Source organism: Pelophylax lessonae (assembly GCF_965119305.1).
Source record: "Pelophylax lessonae genome assembly, chromosome: 12".
Lineage (NCBI taxonomy): Eukaryota > Metazoa > Chordata > Amphibia > Anura > Ranidae > Pelophylax > Pelophylax lessonae.
The window spans coordinates 204,949,487-204,975,503 of NC_138779.1; the positions used below are offsets into that span (position 1 = coordinate 204,949,487).

Consider the following 26,017-nt stretch of genomic DNA (forward strand, 5'->3'; position numbering starts at 1 on the left):
AAAAAGAAGCTCATGTACTTTTTTGAGCGTTGGGCGTTTTGCTTCAGGCGTTAAAACGCTCAGATGTGAACAGGGGCCATTTAAATGAATGGGGTTTTACTTGTTGGGCGTTTTGGAAACGTTTCTTTTGAGCGTTTTTGGAGCTGAAAACGCCCAGGTGTGAATGGAGCCTTAACAACAGAGACTCATCCCAAGGGATTGCTGATTACAAAATATACCCCATCAGTAGCAAGTGGCAGTTGGATAGATGTGACCCTATAGACGGGTCAGTTCATAGTGGATGTGAACATGTATGTCCAAGCTCTCTAATCTGACCACAATACTGGATGTTCCAGTCAGCAAATTCCCTCTAAATTACTGCTTCATTTATTGAAGTTGAATATTTCTGTAGCTCCACGTGCCTCATTCTGATGAAGGATGGTGGCTTTGGCTGTTTGTTCCTTGAGTAATATTTGGCACTGAGCCCTTGAATCTTTCCTCTGTGTACAGTGAGAGAGTTATACTTGTGTAGCATGCTTTACTTTTGTTGGACTTGGAGGATTGGGTGAAGGACTTTTGTGTTCAGACGTGTTGTCATTGTAATTCTGCAAAATTATTGTAAAAGTTATACAGTAGTCCATCAAATTATGCAGTTATTTTTAAATCAATCTTAGTATAAATCTTACAAGTTTATGTCTGTTTGTTTTAAAAAACAATTATATACTGTACATTATATGCCTACAAGTTTGTAAATATTCAACCATCATACCTGTATGCGCTTGTTGGACAGGGGTGTAACTACAGGGGTTGCAGGGGTTGCAATTGCAACCGGGCCCCATACACCAGGGGGCCTGTGCAGCTCCCCTGTACACCTGGATAGGAGGGGCGGCAGGGGCAGCATGTAGAGAAATCACTGTCTGCATTTTTCCTCCTGTAGCTGCAGGAGGAAAATGGAGGAGATTGGTTCCTTTTGTATGCTGCCCCCACCAGTCCTCCTATCTAGTTCACTCGTGTTCTGCTGTCTCTGGGTCCCTGTGTGCTGCCCCCCCCAACCAACCAACCACTGTGCTCCCTTCCATGTAGAGAATTCACTGTAGTTCAGAAAATATCTGCCGTTACCAAGCCACCTTGTTCCAGGGATTATGAGAAATAAGAGTAGCCACAATGAAACCTAGTGCAAATGAATCAGAAACCCAGAGAAGAGCTCTGAAGTGGTCCATGCAGAGTACCTTGTGTCCTCCCTCTCCCCCCCCCCCCCCACCCCCAGCTCGTATATCACAACCTGCCTGTAGCCCTCGTTTCCGGTGCCAGACAATTTACATAAATGCCACTACTCCCCGCTCTGGGTACACAAGCCATTATAATGGTGGCCTGCTGGAGGTCATTTTGTAGGGCTCTGGCAGTGTTCCTCCTGTTCCTCCTTGCACAAAGGAGCAGATAACGATCCTGCTGATGGGGTAAAGACCTTCTACAGCCCTGTCCAGCTCTCCTAGAGCAACTGTCTGTCTCCTGGACTCTCCTCCATGCTCTTGAGGCAATAGGTGCCATTCCCTTCTGGCAATGGCACCTATTGATGTGCCATCCTGGAGGAATTGGACTGCCTGTGCAACCTCTATAGGGTCCAGGTATGGCCTCATGCTACCAGTAGTGACACTGATATAAAGAAATTGGACAACTAAGAAAGAGGGATTGCCCAAAAAAGCGCCATTAAGTAGTGACACTGACCCTAGCCAAATGCAAAACTAGTGAAATACAGTCAAAAATGAAGTAGGGAAAAAAGTTTCAGTCTCCACCTGTAAATCCATTCCTGTTTTGAGAGCTGTCTCGTTGTTGCCAATCTAGTGCACCTGTTGGTAATTTCATTAACACCAAAGCAGCTGAAACAACAACCCTCTCTGCTACTTAACTGACCAGATCAATATCCCAGGAGTTAAATTGACTTGATGCTGTACTCTGATTAAAAAGTGTTCCTTTAATTTTTTTGAGCGGTGTATATATTGTAGTGGTTGAAGGTTGATCACTGGAACGAGAGGCTCTCTTCCTGCCCCCCCCCCTCTAGTCAGGTTCTAAACCAGGGTTTTTGTGATTTATGCATGGCTCTTAGAAATCAATCTAGTATGAGCTTGGCTTGGCTTTGACCTTTCGTAAAAAAGTGTGAAATATTTGAGGTCCTCTCTTGAACTTACCATGATATAGGAGCCCATTGAGATGGATGAGTTGCGATACATGATGTTGTTCATGGTGAAATATGCGGGGTCATCTGGTGAAAGTGTATTTCCTGAAACCTACAATACATGAACAGAAGAAAGTAACGCAAAGGAAAGGAATGGGTATAGGGTACCTAATGCTTAATGCATTTACTGAAACCTTCAAGACCCAAAAGAGATGGACAGCATGAAAGGGGATGGGAGCACAAAGGAATGGAATTGGTATCAGATACCTAATCTGCTGCTTTCAAGGCCTGAAGGAGATGGGCATAAAACAAAATAGTAACCGTAGGGGATGGAATGGGTATTGGTACTTATTGTATTTACTGAAACCTATAAGGCAGGAAGGAGATTGACAGTAGGGCATAAGATGGGAACACAAAGGGATATAGGGTGCCTAATGTATTTACCAAAACCTTCAAGGCATGAAGTAGGTGGACAGTAGATTAGAAGAGAACACAAAGCAGAGGATGGGGATAGGATACCTTTATTAACTGAAATCTACAAGACATGAAGAAGTTGGACAGTGGGACAGAAGGACAAGTTCGAAGATTAATAATGCTTACTGTGCGCAGAACATCTTTATGTTGAGGCTTTGCAGTTGTCGTCTTCTTCTTCTTCTCTTTACCTAATGCTGGCAAAAATAATAATCTGTCATTGATTTGTGGTTTCTAGATTATAATTTATCTATATTGTTCCTTTAATGTATGAGAAGCCCAGCTTATTTGTTAGTTTTTAGTGAGAAAGTGCTAAAGCGTCTGTCACATTTTTATTACTGTTAGTGCCGGTTCACACTAGTACTACTTGTCAGGCGACTTGGTCAGCCTGACAAGTCGTGCACCGTCGCGGTCCATTGTGTGGTACAGGAACGGTTTTAATAGGAGCGACACAAGTCGCTCCGACTTAGAAAAAGGGTCCTGTACTACTTCGGGGCGACCTGGAGCGACTTGCATAGACATTCATTTTATGAAGTCCGTGCAAGTCGCGGTGCACGCGACTTCACAGGTCGCCCCCTAAGTCGGATCGCCATAGTGTGAACCAACACTTAGTGTCTCTGCTGAAAATATTTATGCTTCCTATCTGTCCCAGTGGTCTCTGGAAATCCAATATAAATGTTCCAATTGTAACAGGAGGTGAGAAGTCTTTCAATGGGTACAGCTGTTCTGGTGTCTAGGAGGACATTTCCGACATCTTGGAGAGATTTCCTCTTAAGCCCCGTACACATGTACCGATCGTCGGCCGAAAAGCTTCGGCCGACGACCGATCTGCCGATTGTAGGCTTGTTAGTATGATGCCTCCGACAGCGCACATTCTGCCGAAAAGAATCTGTCATGCAAGCATTAAAATTTTTGTATGCCGACACCAGAGCGGCCGATTGTTCGCCAGTCAGTACAGATTTCGGCCGACAGACCGCAGATTTGCAAGACTGGGCATGCTCAGAAAAGGAAAAACACAGGGAAAGTTAACCATTACATGACATCACTTCTGCAGTCGGCGGACAAAATTCTTGTGCAGTCTTTTGCATTTTTCAACAGACACCGACAGCCCTGGACAAAAGACGGCCGATCGTTCGCCGACGATCGGTACGTGTGTACGGGGCTTTAGGGTCCTTTCACACGGGCTTTCGGATCAGGTCCGCCTGTCAGCTTTTCAGGCGGACCTGATCGAATACTCCATGCACCCCTATGGAGCAGTGGATGCCAGCGTTGACATGTCCGTTGGCACCCGCTGCTATCCATTCCGATCCCTTCTGTGAAATCCAGATGGATGGAAACCCTATTTTCCATCCGTCTGGAGGATCTGATCAGATGAAAATAGACAGGCAGTCCTTTTTCATCCAATCTCCCAAAGAGGAGAGCGGGGATCTGACAGGTCCATCTCTGCACAGTGAACGGAGATGGACCTGTTATCCGCCTGCAAAACGGAGTCCGCTGGGTGGAAAGCCCGTGTGAAAGGACCCCAACTAGGATTACACTCTTGCCACGTGTAGACATGTTTCAGCTTGTGAGAGAACAATCAAAGCATCGGCCAACTCAGAATGTTTGTCACTGGGGCTGGTTAACTGAGCAGTTAACCTTCTACAATGTAGCTGCCAATATGTGTTTTTAACTGAGACACATAGGATTTGCTAAAACTTTTGCAATCTAGTGCAGGTGTGCATGGTAGCCAGTGAGCTTCTAACTTTAGCTTGTTCAGTTAAGCTCGGACAATGAAACCTGGTGCTGATTGATTGCTGTGCATAGCTATACCAGATTTTGCAATGTCCAATTTTAATATGCTCCAGCTTCCTATACTGTTTACAGCATCTGCTGTTGCAATGTCTGTATCACGCTCTGCCACACCCAGAAAGAAATGTAACAGTAGCTCTCCACGTAGGCAAAGTTCTTTCCTTTCTAGTTGGAGCATTTAGAGGTTCAGCTTAATGACTAAAATATTGCTTTAATGCAAAGCACAGATAAACAGTGCAGGAAATGTTTACATAAAAGATACAAAAACAGGCATAAGAAAGTTTTAAGAGCCGGTTCACACTGGGGCGACTTGTCAGGCGACCTGGTCGCCTGACAAGTCGCCGTGGGTCGCCTGCCATAGATTAGCACAGGACCCGTTCTAATAGGAGTCCTGTACTGTACTACTTTGGGGCGACCTGGAGCGACCTGCATTGACTTCAATGATATGAAGTCCGTGCATGCCGCTCCGAGGTCGCGGTACGAACTGTGCACCGCGACGTCACAGGTCGCCCCGGCATGTCGGGTCGCGCCTATGTGAACCGGCTCTAAAAGTGAAAAATACTTGGGTTGAAATCCACCCGGTCTTTGATTTTGTGCAAATTTGATATGGCAGAGTCACTGGCCCTCATAAATTACTCTTTGTATTCTTAGTAGTTTTGGTGGTAATGCCCCATACACACGTGCAGATTATCTGCAGACTTACCTTTTCTATGTAGTGCAAGGGCCTGCCGGATTGCATACAAATTGAAAGTGTTTAGGTTTGACCTCATATTATTATATGGTTTTGGTAAGTCTGCAGACAAAAGTCTGCAGATAATCTGCACGTGTGTATGGGGCATAAGATTAGAGTTCTAGCTGCCAATTTCAGCAGCTTTACGCTAACCCAGTGGCTCTCAACTCTGGGCCTCTGGACCCACTAACAGGCCAGGTTAGCAAGATAACTGAAATACATCACAGGTGATATAATTTGCCGATCAGTGATTGCAGTATTCTAGTCTGCATCTCCCCAAGGTAATACTTAAAATCTGGCCTGTTAGTGGGTCCTGAGGACTGGAGTTGCATTAACCCTTGACAAGGTGTCACAGAACTTACTCTACACAAAGGAGTATGGTGGTGTGTTGATGAGTATTTTATTATGCTTAGCAGACACATCCTTAATGCCAGCTTAAATATATTTACATCTAACAAGGTTTCATAATCCAAGAACCAGCATATTATTTAACAGAATAATATTACGGTGTGTTCGATACCACAATTGATCTAGATTTGATGCATATTTCACTTAGGAGGTCTAATGTGTTTTATTTGCCTTCTGGACCTTTGCAAATAATGCATGTGTGGTGTCCAATTTGACAACTTCCTATACATTCGTGTAACCTCTTTATGTGATGGTAACTCCATTACAGCAGGAGTTATGGAATTTGTTTAAAGTTGAGATGTACGTTCAGTTTTTGGTCAAAACCCAAAGTTACAGATGTGTATTGTTTATGACTGTTTATGGCAGGGCCTCTTGAGCCTTTTTTGGAATTTGGCTAGTGACGGTTTATGACGCCACCTATTCTGCCCATTTTGTGTTATGCTGGCCATACATTGATCGAATGTCGAAAGAATTTTCTTTCGAAAATCTTATCTAAGAATTTTCGTTCTAATTTTGCACCATTAGTGGGCCGCAGCAACGGCCGATTTTCGTGCAGTCATTGAATTTGAGTGATCGGGCATGTTGGAATTTTTTTTTTTAAAAAGGAATGATTTTCTATTCAATGATGAGAGAATTGTGTGAGAAATAGATTTGAAAAAGAAATGCGCATGAGTTCAAGAATAGAAAATTCCTGGAAAAAAAGGAAGATTCCCAGCCACACAAATTCTTTCCTGTAGCATAATGAGGTGAAATTAAAGGCTTGGTTGGTCGAATTCCGAAATCGATGGTGGTATCATCGAATCGCAAAACGCACGAAACTTTTGATCTTCAAAAGAAAATTATTTTGAAATTCGACCCATGTATGCCTGGCCTTACTAATTTGCGAATTATGGGGAAAACAAGGGTGGCACGGAGTTCAGTACTACCCCATTCTCTCCACGTAGCTGGGGGTTCATCAGATTCCTTGTCTCCTTACTTTATGGCACGTGAAGCGAAAGCTCCCTAATGGGGCACAGACGTGTGTGTGTTTTGTTTTTTTTGTTTTTTTGAAAATCAGATTTATCTTGGTTTGGTGCTTTGTGAATTGAGCCTATCAAATGATTCTTACCATTTTTTCTCTTGCGTATACAAAACACCAGAAGCACAATAAGAAGGATGAGTAGTATAGCTCCCGCTATCGAGCCAATCACAATCCCGGCTATGGCTCCCCCACTAAGAGTGCCTGCGAAAAACGGAGAATAAAATTAGATCTAAAATCTGTAAAGCCTCATACACACGATCAGCTTATCGGACGAATTTTCGTCCGTTTTTTGTTGCATGCTGGTTTCATATCAAAAGTGAAGAGGTTACTTTCATACGAAAATTGTCAGAATCCAACTTCAAAAGTGATGTCATGTGTTGAATTGTTTTGTATGTAGTGTTTCATTTCTGAGCATGCCTAGTCTTGCTCTTACGTTTTTTTTTCAGACGAATACTATACTAATGAAATGAAAATCAGACGTTATGTTCACGTACGATATATATTAGTGATCGACCGATATCGATTTCGTAGAAAAAAAAAAATGTTTCAATTTTTTTTTTACTTGACAGCTACTCTTGTGGAGGGATCTGGGGGTCTAAAAAAAACCAAACCCCTCCTCTGCACTTAAAAGCATTCCAAACGCTAAGTTTGGCTGTTTTGAATGCTGTAATTTATTTTTTTAATCTGGCGCCAGACAGTACCCGGAAGTGTTGTCACTCATGACATCACTTCCGGGTTTTTGTGTGGAGACCCAATCAAAGAGGAATGCAGCTTTGATCGGTTCTTCGGCGGCCATGCAGGCTGGTTGCCCGGGTCTCCCGGTGGCAGGAGGGGGGGACGTCCCCTCCCACTCCTTGTAATGACAGCCGAGAGGCTTCTCAGCCGCATCGGTTGTCATTGCAAGACAGCCGACCGCCGGCTATGGACGCTGGTACTGGGATAATGCTTCTAGCTGCAGGCATCACTCCGGTACAAGCACTTTCCCGAAATATCGGCCACTATTGGTAACCTTGGTGGCCAATTCCGATATACAGTGGGTACGGAAAGTATTCAGACCCCCTTAAATGTTTCACTCTTTGTTATATTGCAGCCATTTGCTAAAATCATTTAGGTTCATTCTTCTTCCTCATGAATGTACACATAGCACCCCATACTGACATAAAAACACAGAATTGTTGACATTGTTGCAGATTTATTAAAAAAGAAAAACTGAAATATCACATGGTCCTAAGTATTCAGACCCTTTGCTGTGACACTCATATATTTAACTCAGGTGCTTTCCATTTCTTCTGATCATCCTTGAGATGGTTCTACACCTTCATTTGAGTCCAGCTGTGTTTGATTATACTGATTGGACTTGATTAGGAAAGCCACACACCTGTCTATATAAAGCCCCGTACACACACGCAGATCGTCGTCATACAAACGTCGGCGGACGAAAGATCTGCCGATTGTATGCGTGTTAGTATGGTGCCTCCGACAGATGTCTGCACACAATCCGCGGACAAGAGTCTTTCTTGCAAACATGAAAATTTTTGTCTGCAGACACCAGAACGGACGATTGTTCGCCTGTCAGTACAGAAATCAGCCGACAGACCGCAGATTTGAAAGACTGGGCATGCTCAGAAAATAAAAAACACAGGGAAAGTTAACCATTACATGACATCACTTCTGCAGTCAGCTGAAGTCTGCTCACAAAATTCTTGTGCTGTCCTTGTGCTGTCTTTGCACTTTTCAACAGACACCGACATCCCGGGGAGAAAAGACGAACATTTGTATGACGACGATCTGCGTGTGTGTACGGGGCTTAAGACCTTCCAGATCACAATGCATGTCAGAGCAAATGAGAATCATGAGGTCAAAGGAACTGCCTGAAGAGCTCAGAGACAGAATTGTGGCAAGGCACAGATCTGGCCAAGGTTACAAAAAGATTTCTGCTGCACTTAAGGTTCCTAAGAGCACAGTGGCCTCCATAATCCTCAAATGGAAGACGTTTGGGGCGACCAGAACCCTTCCTAGAGCTGGCTGTCCGGCCAAACTGAGCTATCGGGGGAGAAGAGCCTTGGTGAGAGAGGTAAAGAAGAACCCAAAGATCACTGTGGCTGAGCTCCAGAGATGCAGTCATGAGATGGGAGAAAGTTGTAGAAAGTCAACCATCACTGCAGCCCTCCACCAGTCGGGGCTTTATGGCAGAGTGGCCCGACGGAAGCCTCTCCTCAGTGTAAGACACATGAAAGCCCGCATGGAGTTTGCTAAAAAACACCTGAAGGACTCCAAGTTGGTGAGAAATAAGATTCTCTGGTCTGATGAGACCAAAATAGAACATTTTGGCCTTAATTCTAAGCGGTATGTGTGGAGAAAACCAGGCACTGCTCATCACCTGTCCAATACAGTCCCAACAGTGAAGCATGGTGGTGGCAGCATCATGCTGTGGGGGTGTTTTTCAGCTGCAGGGACAGGACGACTGGTTGCAATCGAGGGAACGATGAATGCGGCCAAGTACAGGGATATCCTGGACAAAAACCTTCTCCAGAGTGCTCTGGACCTCAGACTGGGCCGAAGGTTTACCTTCCAACAAGACAATGACCCTAAGCACACAGCTAAAATAACGAAGGAGTGGCTTTACAACAACTCCGTGACTGTTCTTGAATGGCCCAGCCAGAGCCCTGACTTAAACCCAATTGAGCATCTCTGGAGAGACCTAAAAATGGCTGTCCACCAACGTTTACCATCCAACCTGACAGAACTGGAGAGGATTTGCAATGAGGAATTGCAGAGGATCCCCAAATCCAGGTGTGAAAGACTTGTTGCATCTTTCCCAAAAAGACTCCTGGCTGTATTAGATCAAAAGGGGGCTTCTACTAAATACTGAGAAAAGGGTCTGAATACTTAGGACCATGTGATATTTCAGTTTTTCTTTTTTAATAAATCTGCAACAATGTCAACAATTCTGTGTTTTTCTGTCAGTATGGGGTGCTATGTGTACATTCATGAGGAAGAAGAATGAACCTAAATGATTTTAGCAAATGGCTGCAATATAACAAAGAGTGAAAAATTTAAGGGGGTCTGAATACTTTCCGTACCCACTGTATATCGGGGAAAGTGCATACCGGCCCCCAATATATCGGCTTTGCCAATAATCGGTCGATCTCTAATAAATAAATAAATAAAATTTTTTATATATATATATATATATATATATATATATATATATATTATATATAAATTAATTCTATATTTTTTTTTTACATTGTACTTTTAACCATGTACTTCCAACATCTTTACAATGCAAGGGCAAAGAGAAGAGGAGGGGGAGAGAGGCACAATGCCATCTGCAAGCTGGAGAAATGTGTCTCATAATCAGGACCCATGTCGATTGGCTCCCATTCATTACCTGGGACCTGCGGCTGCCAGTGGCAGCGAAGTCTCAAAACAAGGAGAGAGCACAGGTGTGTGCTGCTAGTTAAGAGATGGAACATGGATTAGCGTACTTTCAAAAAAAAGAAGAAGCCACAAATTGTAAATGTTCAAGGAATAACCTAGTAGTGAATAGTTATTACACTCTCATCTCACAAGGATCAGGTTAAATAATTCCCTTAAAAAAAAAAAAAAAACTCTGCCTGCAGCAATTTCCCCCCGCCTTCCTTTTTTTTTTTTTTTTTTTTATAGAGAAGTTGCATTGTTCGACATACACCAATTAGCCGTAGCATTATGACCATCCACAGAAACCTGTTAAGGCATGGACTCCACTAGACCTAGATAGACCTCGGCCTCTGAAGATATGTTGTGGTATCTGCCACCAAGCCATCAGTAGAAGATCCTTTTAAGTCCTGTAAGTTGCGAGGTGGGGCCTCCATTGATCAGACTTTTTCCAGCTCATCCCACAGATGCTCAATTGGATTGAGAACTGCAGAATTTGGAGGCTTGCACATCAAGCTCATTGTTGTGTTCCTTAAACCAATCTTGAATTTTTTCAGCAGACCAGGCCACCTTCTTCCATTGCAGCATGGTCCAGTTCTGATGCTCACATGCCCATGGTATGCTTTTTTTGGCTGTGGACAGGGGTCAGCATGGGCACCCTTACCAGTCTGTGGCTACACAACCCCATACACAATAAACTGCGATGCTCTGTGTGTTCTGACACCTTTCTATCAGAATCAGCGGTAACCTTTTTTTTTTTTTTAGCAATCTGTCCTACAGTAGCTCTTCTATTGGTTCGGACTATACGAGCCAGCTTTCAGTCCCTAGGTGTATCAATGAGTCTTGACCGCTCATGACCCTGTCACTAGTTTTCCTTCCTTGGACAACGTCTGGTATGCCCTGATCAATAAACACCAGGAACATGCCACTAGAGCAGCAGTTGGGGAGTTGCTGTGACCCAGCAGGCTAACCATTATAATTGTGGCACTTGCTCAAAGTTGCTCATATCCTTACACTTGCCTATTTTTTTTCTGCTTCCAAGACAACTTCTGTCCATTTGCTGCTTAATATAGCCCACCCACTTTCAGATGGCATTGTATCAAGATAATCAATGTTGATCACTTTACCTGTCAGTGGTCATAATGTTATGGCTGATCATTGTAATTTCACACTGATTTTACTCCTGCTGACCCCTCAGTTCTGTAGGGCCCTGGGCTGTGGTTTGAGCTGCACAGACCTTTATCTGCTGGGCATCTGTGTAAGCTGTTGCAATGCATGTGCCACAGCTTCATAATATACTATAGCCAACATTTACTGTACACACTCACTCGGAATGGTAAGTCCCCATGATCCATCGCTCCAGCTGACCGGATTGGACACATTGCAGGTGTAGTTTCCACTATAAGTCGAATCAGGGTTTTTTATCTGTAGGGTATAGTTCCCATCTAGTAGACTGTAGGGGTCACTGTTACTCACGATCTGTCCATTCTTCGTCCAAGACACAAGTTCTACATCACCAGATGCTTTGCAGGACAAATTAACCGCCGTGCTCCCACTGACCACCTGAGGTGACTGGGTCACTGTGACATTCACCACCGGGTCTATAAAAGAGTAATAAAGCAGAAATTACATGCAAATGTCTGTAACTTTAAGAGCCCATTTACATCACGTAGTAACATGCATTGCATTAAGGGCAGCCCAATTGGCTTCTGATGCACCAAAACTACTGAAAAACTGACCGTATCCTAAAATGGAGCATTTGCAGCACATGTGCATTGCCTTAGTGTGTTGCTATTCAAAATGAATGACACCGCAATGCAGGTAAAATGCATCACTGCACTTTTCCACAATGCAGGGTTGTAAATTGGCCTTCAAACTTTCAGTCTACCCTAGGAGACCTTTTTACTGGTGGTTGAAAATAAAACACATGGGGGGAGGGGGGCGATATCTGGGCTTCCAATAAGCCCCCTGCCTGCAGACTCCCACAACCACTGGCCAGGGTTGTGTGGAAGAGGCCCTTGTCCCCATCAACATCTGATATTATCATCACCTCCTGTGTGCCATCTGTTACTCTATGGGGATACAGCGGCTGACTGAACACAGCCACAAGTCCTAATTTGATAAGTTTGCAGATGTGGGTGAGTGGCCCCGAATGCACACAAATTGGTTAAACTGTGTTTGGGGCTATACACCTGCATTTATACGCCTGTCAAATTAGAACCTGCGGCTGTGTTCATACAGCTGCTGCATCCCCTTAGGGTAGCATAGGCTGCCTGCACACAGCAATAGCCACATAACAAAAAAAAAAGCAGTTTCACATTGTACAGGCCACAGCACTATATGAATGAGCCTCAAGACCTCATTTAGCGGGAATTTTGTAAATTATGTTATGTTTGTGTCCGCTAATAATTCATTTTAGTGTATTGTTTGGTGAAGTATTGTTTTGATATTTTCAGGGGGGGGGGGGGGCTTGTCAGGTAGGCTTTTTCGGGGCCCCGTGATTTAAATAAGCAGCCCTGTGTTGGGCTATGCTGCAATTCATGTGCATCGGTGCTGCATCGCCTTAGCACAGGGTTTCTCAACCAGGGTTCCGTGGAACCCTAAGGTTCCTCCTGAGGTTGCTAGGGGTTCCTTGAGCAATGGGCAATTTCTGCCTCTCAGATAAGGCCCTCGGCACACCGGATGCCCCCAGCCCAACCCAGCACTCTCTAGACTCTCAGGCGACACCCCGAGACATCCGCTTCCTCAGACAGGAGGAGAGACAGCCGCACTCTCCCTCCTGGGACTCCGCTCCCGCCAAAGACACCGTGTCACGCACTTCCCCCAAACTTATACCAACTCCCAGAATCCTTTGCAGCCTAATCTGCCTTCTGGGGTAGTTACAAGCTTGGATGTGCCCCCTGATTGGGCTTCCTCCACTGCCCCATGAGAAGCCCCCCACAGGAGCCAGTGGGGAGACTTTCCTCTCAGCAGGCACATCTGGAAACCACGACACCCTAACCGAATAAACCACAGCCCCGCTGTTAGGCAGACAAGGCCCACCATACACTTACCCAGCACCTACCTGTAGGGTGCTACAGACTAATAGTGTATAAATGAAACAATAAATATATAAAAATAAATATGAATGGGTGAACTAATACATACAGTGCCTTGCGAAAGTATTCGGCCCCCTTGAACTTTGCGACCTTTTACCACATTTCAGGCTTCAAACATAAAGATATATAACTGTAATTTTTTGTGAAGAATCAACAACAAGTGGGACACAATCATGAAGTGGAACGAAATTTATTGGATATTTCAAACTTTGTTAACAAATAAAAAACTGAAAAAATTGGGCGTGCAAAATTATTCAGCCCCTTTACTTTCAGTGCAGCAAACTCTCTCCAGAAGTTCAGTGAGGATCTCTGAATGATCCAATGTTGACCTAAATGACTAATGATGATAAATAGAATCCACCTGTGTGTAATCAAGTCTCCGTATAAATGCACCTGCACTGTGATAGTCTAGTCTCAGAGGTCCGTTTAAAGCGCAGAGAGCATCATGAAGAACAAGGAACACACCAGGCAGGTCCGAGATACTGTTGTGGAGAAGTTTAAAGCCAGATTTGGATACAAAAAGATTTCCCAAGCTTTAAACATCCCAAGGAGCACTGTGCAAGCGATAATATTGAAATGGAAGGAATATCAGACTACTGCAAATCTACGAAGACCTGGCCGTCCCTCTAAACTTTCAGCTCATACAAGGAGAAGACTGATCAGAGATGCAGCCAAGAGGCCCATAAACACTCTGGATGAACTGCAGAGATCTACAGCTGAGGTGGGAGACTCTGTCCATAGGACAACAATCAGTCGTATACTGCACAAATCTGGCCTTTTATGGAAGAGTGGCAAGAAGAAAGCCATTTCTTAAAGATATCCATAAAAAGTGTCGTTTTAAAGTTTGCCACAAGCCACCTGGGAGACACCAAACATGTGGAAGAAGGTGCTCTGGTCAGATGAAACCAAAATCAAACTTTTTGGCAACAATGCAAAACAATATGTTTGGCGTAAAAGCAACACAGCTCATCCCCCTGAACACACCATCCCCACTGTCAAACATGGTGGTGGCAGCATCATGGTTTGGGCCTGCTTTTCTTCAGCAGGGACAGGGAAGATGGTTAAAATTGATGGGAAGATGGATGGAGCCAAATACAGGACCATTCTGGAAGAAAACCTGATGGAGTCTGCAAAAGACCTGAGACTGGGACGGAGATTTGTCTTCCAACAAGACAATGATCCAAAACATAAAGTAAAATCTACAATGGAATGGTTTACAAATAAACATATCCAGGTGTTAGAATGGCCAAGTCAAAGTCCAGACCTGAATCGAATCGAGAATCTGTGAAAAGAACTAAAAACTGCTGTTCACAAACGCTCTCCATCCAACCTCACTGAGCTCGAGCTGTTTCGCAAGGAGGAATGGGCAAAAATGTCAGTCTCTCGATGTGCAAAACTGATAGAGACATACCCCAAGCGACTTACAGCTGTAATCGCAGCAAAAGGTGGCGCTGCAAAGTATTAACTTAAGGGGGCTGAATAATTTTGCACGCCCAATTTTTCAGTTTTTTTATTTGTTAAAGTTTGAAATATCCAATAAATTTCGTTCCACTTCATGATTGTGTCCCACTTGTTGTTGATATTTCACAAAAAAATTACATTTTTATATCTTTATGTTTGAAGTCTGAAATGTGGCAAAAGGTTGAAAAGTTCAAGGGGGCCGAATATTTTCGCAAGGCACTGTATATCATGTAACAATTGGTCCATGAAAATAGTCCATAATAAATGCTCCCAAGTGACAAATTCTAGTAACTGCGTGTTCGCAGTGTCCACACCTGGGGATCCCCCTATCAGTGCACCACCGTTTCCCCCAAATGGAGCATTCTTCCCACTGACTCACACTAATGTGTCATGAGTTGTAGATTTTTTATTTTTAGCAGGGGTTCCCGACAGTGTAAATTTCGTCGACTAAAACGTTTTCGTCGACTAAATTAACACAATTTTAGTTGACTAAAATACGACTAAAACTAAAACAATTCAGATGACTAAAATACGACTAAAACTAAAATGGCATTTTAATCTTAAGACTAAAATACGACTAAAACTAAAATGGCATTTTAGTCAAAAGACTATAACTAAAACTAAATCGAAATTTGCTGCCAAAATTAACACTGGTGCATGCTCAAAGCTTAATACCATAAATAATAACATATTAGATATTTTACTCCAGGGCCAGCAGTAGTATATAATGAGTTTGGAAATTGTAGATAAATGCTTAAATAATGCATTACAAATTACAATTGAACTACACCCATATAGATGACTAAAATGAGTTATAGTCGACTAAAATGTAGGACGTTTTAGTCGACTAAAATGTAGGACGTTTTAGTCGACTAAATACGACTAAAACTAAAACACTTGCAGAAGACTAAAATGGGACTAAAACTAAAATGCCATTTTAGTCCTAAGACTAAAGGCCCGTACACACGTACCGATCGTCGGCATACAAACGTCGGTGGACGAAGGATCTGCCGATTGTACGCGTGTTAGTATGGTGCCTCCGACAGATGTCTGCGCACAATCCGCGGACAAAAGTCTTTCTTGCAAACATGAAAATTTTTGTATGCCGACACCAGAACGGACGATTGTTCGCCTGTCAGTACACAATTCGGCCGACAGACCGCAGATTTGCAAGACTGGGCATGCTCAGAAAATAGAAAACACAGGGAAAGTTAACCATTACATGACATCACTTCTGCAGTCGGCGGACAAAATTCTTGTGCTGTCCTTGTGCTGTCTTTGCACTTTTCAGCAGACACCGACATCCCGGGGAGAAAAGAGGAACATTTGTATGCCGACCATCGGTACGTGTGTACGGGGCTTTAGACTTAAACTAAATTGAAATTTGCTGCCAAAATTAACACTGGTTCTCGAGACCAGAAATTTATTTCAAGCAGGGGTGTAACTACAGGGGTTGCAATTGCAACCGGGCCCCATGCTCCAGGGGCTATGCGGCTCCCCTGTACACCTGGATTGGAGGGGTGGCGGGGGGCAGCATGTAGAGAAATCACTGTCCTCCTTTTTTTCCTGTAGCTGCCACCCCTCCTATCCAGTTCACTTGTGTTCTGCTGTCTCTGGGCCCCTGTGTGCTCCCCTGGTTTCCCCCCCCCCCCCCACTGTGCTGCTCTCCCCTTACTGTGCTACCTCCTCCCTCCTGCCGGCTGCTGCGGGGGATGTGTCACAATAGAGAACCAGGAGGGGATCGGTAAATATGTAATTTACCAGCTCCTTCCTTTTCTGAATGGACAAAGTCATAGTCAGTGACATTGTAAAAAAAAATTAAAATATAATGATAAAAAATAATACAATTAAAATACCAAAAATAAAAACTACTGACACCAGTGGGGGAACTTCCAGGATTGCAAAGGTCACAATTGCAACCGGGCCTTGGCATTCCACCCCCGTGGAGAGGCCCTAAGATGGCGGGAAGGGAGCCCCCTGCAGAACTTGTGAAAGGGTCCTGCTGCAAGAGTAAAGAGCCCCAGGCTTGAAGGGAAGGGCTCCGTCCAGGGGGCCCTTCATGGTTTCTTGCACCGGGGCCCTGAAGGTTCTAGTTACGCTTCTGATTTTAATGGTTCCTCTGTGTTGAAAAAGTTGAGAAAGAGACTGCCTTTGCAGGGCCATTCAAAGTGAATGACCACAGAACGCTCTAATCTACAGACTGTGCGTTTTTTTTATTATGCTTTGCACCAAACCAGAAAACTGTGTTTCAGCCCGAAATAAATGAGTATTCATCCTCTTCAAATCAAAGGCAAAGCAAGTAGACATGAACTTCCAGAAGTAATGAGTCAGTCAACAGTAAGTGGATTCAAAAATGCTTGGGACAAACAACTGTTTAGTTTTTTGTTTAGATCTTTTAAAACCAAAAAAAAAAAAAACAAATGTAAACAAAATGGGAAAAAAAATGTGGTGTAGCAGACTTAATGGACCACTTGATCCTATTTCTGCTGTCCCTCTTCTATGTTTCTAGATAGCAAATGACAATCAGAATTGAGTTTACTGGAGTTAGGAGCAATCCAACATGTGTTCTGATTGGCTGCTGGCGTGTGAAATTCTGAAGTGGGAGATACCATAGACCACTTACCATAGATTGTCACTTCAAAATTCCGCGTGGCCTGTGTATCCCCAAGCGCAGTGATGGTTACGGTGTAATTCCCGGTGTCATTTTTTGTAGAATTTGCTAGGAGCAACGATCCATTCCCAAATATGAACAGTCTGCTGGTGTAGTTCGGGAGCACTACAGAAACACCATTGGCCAACTGGGCTACTGACGTGCCGTTTATCGCCCAGGAGACTATTGGACTTGATCCCTTGGTGGTGTATGAGATGTCCAGGCTAATATTGTTCCCACTTTTTAGATTCCCATTGGAGTTACTGCTGATGATCACGGCTGCCCCTTCTCTGCCTATTGGAAGACAATAATTGGTCAACAATTGCCAATACATAGAATATAGTTATCACATGGGACCATATACTGCTGGGACAAGGCTCAACAGCACCCAAGGGGAAGATGCCAAAGTGTGCTTTCCTTCAAAATAAGCTGCATATCCAATGGCTGGGCTAACACAGGGAACAAAAATCACTACCAACCCTACAGTAGCCACCTTTTGGTCACAAAGTGGTTAAACCAATGTAATTTAAACCTGCCATTCACAAACCTAATTCAAGCTGTGGGGGGGGGGGGGACCTGTCAGCACCACTATGCTCAACAAAAGTAAGTTTTACAATCAACTTTTGTCAAAGGAGCCGATTGAAAAATTGTTGGCTAGACAGTGCCTGCATCCAAGTAGCCAGCAGGGGGAGAGTCATCTATTCATGTTGTTACATGGATGTACAACAAAGTGACATAAAGGGAAATTTGAGTTGTTTTTACATGCATTTGTAGTGCAAGCGTGTGTGTTCTGGTATGTTTTACGTGTAAAAAAGAACGCAGCATGTTGACTTTTTTTTTTTTATTGTAATATATATATATATATATATATATATATATATATATATATATATATACACTTACTGGCCACTTTATTAGGTACACCTTGCTAATACCGGGTTGGACCCCCCTTTTGCCTTCAGTCTTTGTGGCATAGATTTACCAAGCAATTGAATAGATGTACCAAATAAAGCAGCTGGCAAGTGTGTGTGTGTGTGTGTGTGTATGTATGTATGTATGTAAGACATGCATATATATGTGTTTGTATATAATTTACATATTAATATTATTATTATATATATATATATATTTTTTTTTTTGTGTGTGTGTGTGTGTGTATATATGTATATGTAATTAAAAAAAAGAGATAGAGCCAGAACAAACTTGGGTCATTAAAATACACAAATTTTTCTTGCATATGCATTTATATTGCATTTTAAAATGGGGGTTTTTACTGCATCTGGTGTAAATGAGCCTTAATGTGTTACTAAAGCCAGGACCCTGCAGTCACTATATCTTGTCTTCCACAGTGCACAGAACATGGAAATGCAATTATCTTATTAAATATAAACTGCTAAATACCTTTTCTCATCAGCAGTATATAGCAGTCTTGTGACTTCTATCAGTGTCTGGTTAAAGCTTGTAGGAGGAGTTTTCATTCTCTTTTTGACTGTCTCATGAGGCTGCATGACCCCTGACTTTCTGTCTAGACAGTGCTGATTGGCTCTGTGCTGATCACATGCACAAAAAAAAAAAAAAAACTCTCTAGCAATACACACCAAACTGAGCATGTGCAGAGTGCCTCCAAGGCTCTGTTCTATCAAGAGATGGATTGAGGACAGTGGAAGGAGAGAATAACAGAAGACAGGTCTTTTTACACAAGGATTAACCCCTTAGGTTCCACAGTGAGTATAACAAGCATACTTTACTGCATATACAGACTGATTTTACTGTTGTGAGTTTAGTAACACTTTAAGGGGCAAAGAAGATTTTCTGTAAAACTATAAATTTCTGGTAGAATCGCTTTCATAAAACACACCTAAAATATACTAACCTTTTCTTTGTTGTGAGTGTACGGATTTATTATAAGTCCCAGGTCACATATATGCAATGACAGACATCGCATGTGATTCGGAGCGCACTGCTCTGCAAATCACATGCGTTGAATGTGTGATGCGAATTCAGGCATACAGATTGTATGGCCGAATTTGCATCGGATTTGGACACAACTCACAGAGGACCCGCACCAGAATCTGAACGCATGCGATCTGATTAGTGTCAGGAGATAGTCATATTGCAGGAGATAGTCAGGAGGTAGGCTGGAAGGTGGAAAACGAAAAAAAAAAAAAAAAAGGTAAGATTTGTTTGACTTAAATTTACAAATTTTTTTTTTTTTCTCCTCTTTAAAATGGCAGACTTGGTTCAGTGCAGGAATTGTTGTGCATTTATTTCATGTTCCACTCTTTGGAGATTCGGATGCTGTCAGATCTGTAGGCAATTCTCCTTACTGCAGCAGGAAATTGCATTTTTGAAATCAGAGATATTTAAATTATCTGTTAAACAAACTCCAGCTGGGACTGCTGCAATGCCACTGCCACAGAGGACCCCCAGAAATAGCAGATGGGTTACTGTAGGTTCTGGAAGACTTATGCCCTGTACACACTATCAGATTATCTGAAGACTTTTGTCTTCAGATTTACCTTTTCTATGTAGTGCAAGGGCCTGCCGGATTGCATACAAATTGAAAGTGTTTAGGTTTGACCTCATATTATATGGTTTTGGTAAGTCTGCAGACAAAAGTCTTCAGATAATCTGATAGTGTGTACAGGGCATTAGAGTCGGTGGTTCTCCAAAATTCATTTGCAGCACTCTCAGAATGTAAGGACAACATGGATATGGACTCAAGCACAGAGGGTGAGAAACCATCGACTCCTATGTCTAATGTATGCAAGACTGCAGCCAAGGACAAAAAAGATAAAGTGAAGTCTCAAAGGAAGCAGCTGTTGCTGGGTGATTCAATCATAAGAAGTGTGGAGCTTAAAGAAAATGGTTTTGTGAGATGTCTCCCTGGTGCTACTGCTAGACGAGATAGAAGACGTATTATTAATATTGTTAAGCAAGCAAAGCAGGAAGGGGACGTGGATGTTCTTGTCCATCTAGGGACAAATGACCTGGCTTGCAATGAAGTGTCAGAGGTGAAAAAATCTTTTATCACACTTGGAACTGACATACAGGATTTTGCATCCACCATTTCATTTTCTGAAGTTCTGCCTGTGCATAATGTTCAGAATGATAGGCAGAGGCGCATAAAGGAGTTCAACATATGGCTTAGTAAATGGTGTCAAGAGCAAGGATTTGGCTTTGTTTCTCATGATAGCTCTACTTGGAACAGAAAGGAACTGTACAAAAAAGATGGTTTGCATCTTTCTCTCAAAGGAACAAATGTACTTAGTGAACAACTCCAAGAATTTGCGAAAGAGTATTTAAACTAGGAAGGGGGGGGCAAAAGAGTGAAAATACAAGAGTCCAATTGCCCCCCGAAACAATGCCAGAACAGGTCAGAAGCACAGAGGTTAAGAAATGATAAGCTCAGAGTCCTGTCTACAAATGCTCGCAGTTTAGGTAAAAAAATCAATGAACTTGGGTCAATAATGGCATCTGAGAATGTAGATTTAGTGGCTGTTACGGAGACATGGTTTAATGAAAGAAATGACTGGGACATAACCATACCAGGGTACTCTTTATACAGAAGAGACAGAGAAGGCAAGAAAGGAGGAGGAGTGGCCCTGTATGTGAAAGATAGCATTAAATCTAACCTAATACAAGTTGGTGAGGCCAACATAGAGTCAGTTTGGGTTACGTTGCAGTTTGCTAATCATGCAGTAACCCGTGTAGGTGTGATATATAGACCACCTGGTCAAGTTAAAGAACTAGATGATCTACTAGTTGAAGAAATAGCTAAAATGACAATGAAAGGAGAAGTTATCATTATGGAAGATTTCAATCTTCTAGATGTAAACTGGAAAACCAAAATAGCAAGTTCTACCAGGAGTACAGATATTCTAAATTCCCTACTGGGGTTGTCTCTGCAACAAGTGGTTGAGGAGCCAACCCGGAGGGAGGCCATTTTGGATTTGGTATTCACAAATGGGGATTCGGTATATGATGTCATTGTAGGCGAAACCTTGGGATCTAGTGATCACCAGTCAGTGTGGTTTAATATAAGAACTGTGAAAGAGTCACACCACACAAAAACAAAAGTTTTAGATTTTAGAAAAACAGACTTTTCAAAAATGAAATTAGTCATAAATGAGTCCTTATCAGACTGGAACGGATTACATGGAGTCCGTGAGAAATGGGACTACTTAAAAGGTGCATTATTGAAGGCAACAGAAAATTGCATTAGACTTGTCAGTAAAAGCAAAAAAAGGAAGAGACCACTGTGGTACTCAGCAGAAGTGGCCCAAATCATTAAAAATAAAAAGCTAGCATTTTGTAATTATAAAAAAATCCAGAGCAATGAAGATAAGGAAATCTACAAGATTAGGCAGAAAGAGGCCAAGCAAGTTATAAGAACTTCTAAAGCGCAGGCAGAAGAAAAACTAGCTCAGTCTATGAAAAAGGGGGATAAGACATTCTTCAGATATATAAATGAAAAAAGGAAATTAAAACAAGGAATAACTAAATTAAAAACAAAGGACGGAAGGTATGTAGAAGAGAATAAAGGGCTAGCCGACTGCCTTAATGAATACTTCTGTTCAGTTTTTACAGAAGAAAAAGGAGAAGGACCTCCACTTGAAAGGATGACTAATGAATCATTTGATGCATGTGTCTTTACAGAGGAAGACGTTCTAAGAATGCTGTCTAAAGTGAAGACAAATAAGTCACAGGGTCCTGATGAGATACACCCAAGATTATTAAAAGAGCTTAGTGGTGAGCTGGCAAAACCATTAACAGATCTATTTAACCAATCATTAGTAACAGGAGTCGTCCCGGAAGATTGGAAATTGGCAAATGTCGTGCCCATTCACAAGAAAGGTAGTAGGGAGGAATCGAGCAACTATAGACCAGTGAGTCTGACATCAATAGTAGGCAAATTAATGGAAACCCTATTAAAGAATAGGATTGTGGAACATCTTAAATCCCATGGATTGCAAGATGAAAAACAACATGGGTTTACTTCAGGGAGATCATGTCAAACAAATCTTATAGATTTTTTTGACTGGGTGACTAAAATAATAGACGGTGGAGGTGCAGTAGACATTGCATATCTAGATTTTAGTAAGGCTTTTGACACTGTCCCACATAGAAGACTTATCAATAATCTGCAGTCATTGAGCATGGACTCCCATATTGTTGAGTGGATTAGGCAGTGGCTGAGTGACAGACAACAGAGGGTTGTAGTCAATGGAGAACATTCAGAACAAGGTCATGTTACCAGTGGGGTACCTCAGGGATCTGTACTGGGACCAATTTTGTTTAATATCTTCATAAGTGATATTGCAAAAGGCCTTGATGGTAAGGTTTGTCTTTTTGCTGATGACACAAAGATATGTAACAGGGTTGATGTTCCTGGAGGGAAACGCCAAATGGAAAAGGATTTAGGAAAACTAGAAGAATGGTCAGAACTCTGGCAACTGAAATTTAATGTGGATAAGTGCAAGATAATGCACCTGGGGCATAAAAACCCAAGGGCAGAGTATAGAATATTTGACACAGTCCTGACCTCAGTATCTGAGGAAAGGGATTTAGGAGTAATTATTTCAGAAGACTTAAAGGTGGGAAGACAATGTAATAGAGCAGCACGAAATGCCAGCAGAATGCTTGGATGTATAGGGAGAGGTATAAGCAGTAGAAAGAGAGAAGTGCTTATGCCGCTGTACAGAACACTGGTGAGACCTCACTTGGAGTATTGTGCGCAGTACTGGAGGCCATATCTCCAGAAGGATATAGATACTCTAGAGAGAGTTCAGAGAAGAGCTACTAAACTAGTACATGGATTGCAGGAAAAAACTTACCAGGAAAGGTTAAAGGACCTTAACATGTATAGCTTGGAAGAAAGAAGAGACAGAGGGGATATGATAGAAACTTTTAAATACATAAAGGGAATCAACTCAGTAAAGGAGGAGAGCATATTTAAAAGAAGAAAAACTACCACAAGCGGACACAGTTTTAAATTAGAGGGGCAAAGGTTTAAAAGTAATATGAGGAAGTATTACTTTACTGAGAGAGTAGTGGATGCATGGAATAACCTTCCTGCAGAAGTGGTAGCTGCAAATACAGTGAAGGAGTTTAAGCATGCATGGGATAGGCATAAGGCTATCCTTCATATAAGATGGGGCCAGGGACTATTCATAGGATTCAGATATATTGGGCAGACTAGATGGGCCAAATGGTTCTTATCTGCCGACACATTCTATGTTTCTATGTTTCTATGTGTCCGAACTGACAGTTTGCACTGCGATATGCGAACGGCTCTGGGGGTGTCGTTAACTTTGTATTGACACCCCCAGCGATTCGCATATGGCAGTGTGAACTGCCTGCGAGTTGAATGCAGTGGATTCGCAGGGTTCCTGTCTGGCATATGTGTGAACCGGGACTAAGAGCAGAACAATAAATTAATTGTATCCTGTGGGCCCAGAGCGGTGTTCAGTTAATAAGCCCCTGCTTTTTTAATGTCAGAAGTTTATGTATAACAAAAACTTCTTTTATATATATATATATATATATAGTACTTCAGATTGTAAAATGACATGAATCCAAACAGTTCAACCACTAGAATAAATAAATAGGAAGCCTACATTTACAGAACCTTCATCCTACAGTTGATCCAGAGGAAGGCTTCTGGGTTAAAACTATAAAGCATGGTCCAATGTGCTCCAGCGCGGGAAAATAAATTCCCTCCTGACTCCCCCAGAAGATGATCAGATATTCCCGACATGGGCGTCCGCAGGTGGGGGCAAATGCCCCCCCCTGGAATCTCAACTTCCCCCTTTCAAGTGGTTGTTAAGCCACTTTATACCATCCTGTCTGGTCTGTTTAATAATCCTGTGTGCCCTGGTGTCTGTGTCTGTGTTTTTTAAAAAATAAGCCGTTCTATACCATTTTTCGCTCACGTGACCCGCTGGCTCTCTCCTCTCCCCATCTGACAGCTGCCTAAAGCGGGCGGGGCTGAGGATTCCTCACTGATGTCAGTCGGGAGGGGAGGAGGAGGTGAGAGGGAGAGGAGGGGAGAGGCGTCCGGTCACGTGAGCGGCGAGTGGCGCCCTGAAAACTTGTAAAGAATGGCTTATTTTTATAAAACATTATATTATTATTGAACAGACTGTAGACAGGATATGAAACTTTAAATGAAGCTACAGCAGAAGGAGGGGAGGCACTGACACAGAAGCAGACAAGCAGGGAGGAAGGGGGGAGAGAGGACAGAGGAGGACAGGAGGGCTGCAGATGACGGAGGCACGTAAACTGACTACAGTGTCAGGGCTCAGCCGCCATGGTATACCGTGTACAGTTTACAGAGGGGAAGACATAGCCAGGCAGGATCAGACAGGTATTTTAGGTGATGCGGGGGGGGGGGGGCATATTACACAGCAAAGCACTGTGCTGTAAAACATGCTTTAAGGGAACAGGATCAATTCTTTTTTTTTTTGGTTAACAAACGCTCTAAAAATAAACACTCAAAATAATTATAGTGACTAAACCCCTCCCCTTCATGACATTGTTGAAAAGGGGCGGAGCATGGGTGAACTTAAAATGATGCCCCCCCCCCCCTGAAAAAAGTTCTGCGGACGCCCATGATTCCCGATTTAGGCTGGCCATACACCGGTAAGATCGTTTTTAATCATAGGGCATTCAACAGTACCAATATGGACTTCACAAATTTCACATGAAAAGGAAACTTTAGTTCGTTTCCACAAGAGTGTTTCAAATTCTAAATTTGATTTTGGGATGCACATGTTGATTTTATGAAGTATGTTTGTTTTTTTTTTTTGTTTTTTTCCCAAATGAAAACCACATTCACAGAATTTTAGGGGAGGGAATGCAATACAATATTTTCACATAAAAGACAGGGTGGTCTTGGAGTCCCTAATTTCAACATATACTTTTGCAGCTGTGCAAATTGCCCATTTGACCTCCCTATTGGCTCCCCTGTGGGTAAATCCGGAGGCTTTCTGCTGCTCACCAGTTGCTGTTTGCTCATGCCCTTGGCTCCCACCTGAATCTCGACCCTCTTATATGAGCCCTTTCATGAGACATACCCTTGCTATTTGGGATCGCACCAAATACTTTAGCAAATTGCTCTCGCCACTTACCTCTCTCATCGCTTCTTGGTAACCCGATGTTTACTCTGGGACTGGAGTCCCCTGAAGCCTTCCATTGGTGGCACCTCCATAAGTTTATTTGCACTCTTTCTTTTCTCAATGGCCGTACCATTTATCCTTGGCCAAAAATTAGGGAAAAATATCTTGCCCCATCTTCCAAACTATTTTGATTCTTACAAAAAAAAAAAATTGTCTCTCCACCATATTCACTAACAAAGACCTTACGAGCCAGCTATCATTTGAATATAAATGCCACCATTCACCTCTCTCCCCTAAACTGATCTCTGTTCTCTACTCAGTTGAATACTTCCAATCGCCATACCAATCACCCTTACGTTTCCAAGTGGGATACAGACCTCCAGCACACTAGAGATAGAGCAGATTGGTTGCAAATCTGGGCCACCAAATCCTCCGGCTCTATCAATGTGAATACTATCGAGTCTGCATTCAATACAGTTACCAGATGGAACCTGGTCCCATTATGTGTAGCCCATACTGGTCAGTGCTTTTGTGGCTACCCAACGACAGGCAACGTTTTACATACCCATTGGACATGTCCCATTTTCACATGGTTTTGGACCAAGGTTTTGAATCTCATTCATTCTTCGTTTGACCGTCCTTTCCCCAGAGATCCTTGGTATGTCTTATTACATCTAAACCACTTGATTTTACGA

The 26,017-nt window shown here is 42.7% G+C and overlaps 1 protein-coding gene across 1 annotated transcript in view; it reads right to left on the reverse strand.

The window, feature by feature from the left end:
• Nucleotides 1–391: 391 nt before the first annotated feature.
• LOC309568108 (uncharacterized protein) overlaps nt 392–26,017 on the reverse strand; it is a 27,799-nt gene continuing 2,173 nt past the window's right edge. The window contains exons 2-7 of the mRNA XM_082273705.1: nt 17,176–17,496; nt 11,322–11,594; nt 6,661–6,774; nt 2,753–2,820; nt 2,166–2,264; nt 392–584 (exon numbers count right to left, since the gene is read on the reverse strand). Coding sequence (XP_082129831.1) covers nt 498–584; nt 2,166–2,264; nt 2,753–2,820; nt 6,661–6,774; nt 11,322–11,594; nt 17,176–17,496 — 962 coding nt within the window. The 3' untranslated portion in view covers nt 392–497. The remainder of the gene's footprint in view (nt 585–2,165; nt 2,265–2,752; nt 2,821–6,660; nt 6,775–11,321; nt 11,595–17,175; nt 17,497–26,017) is intronic.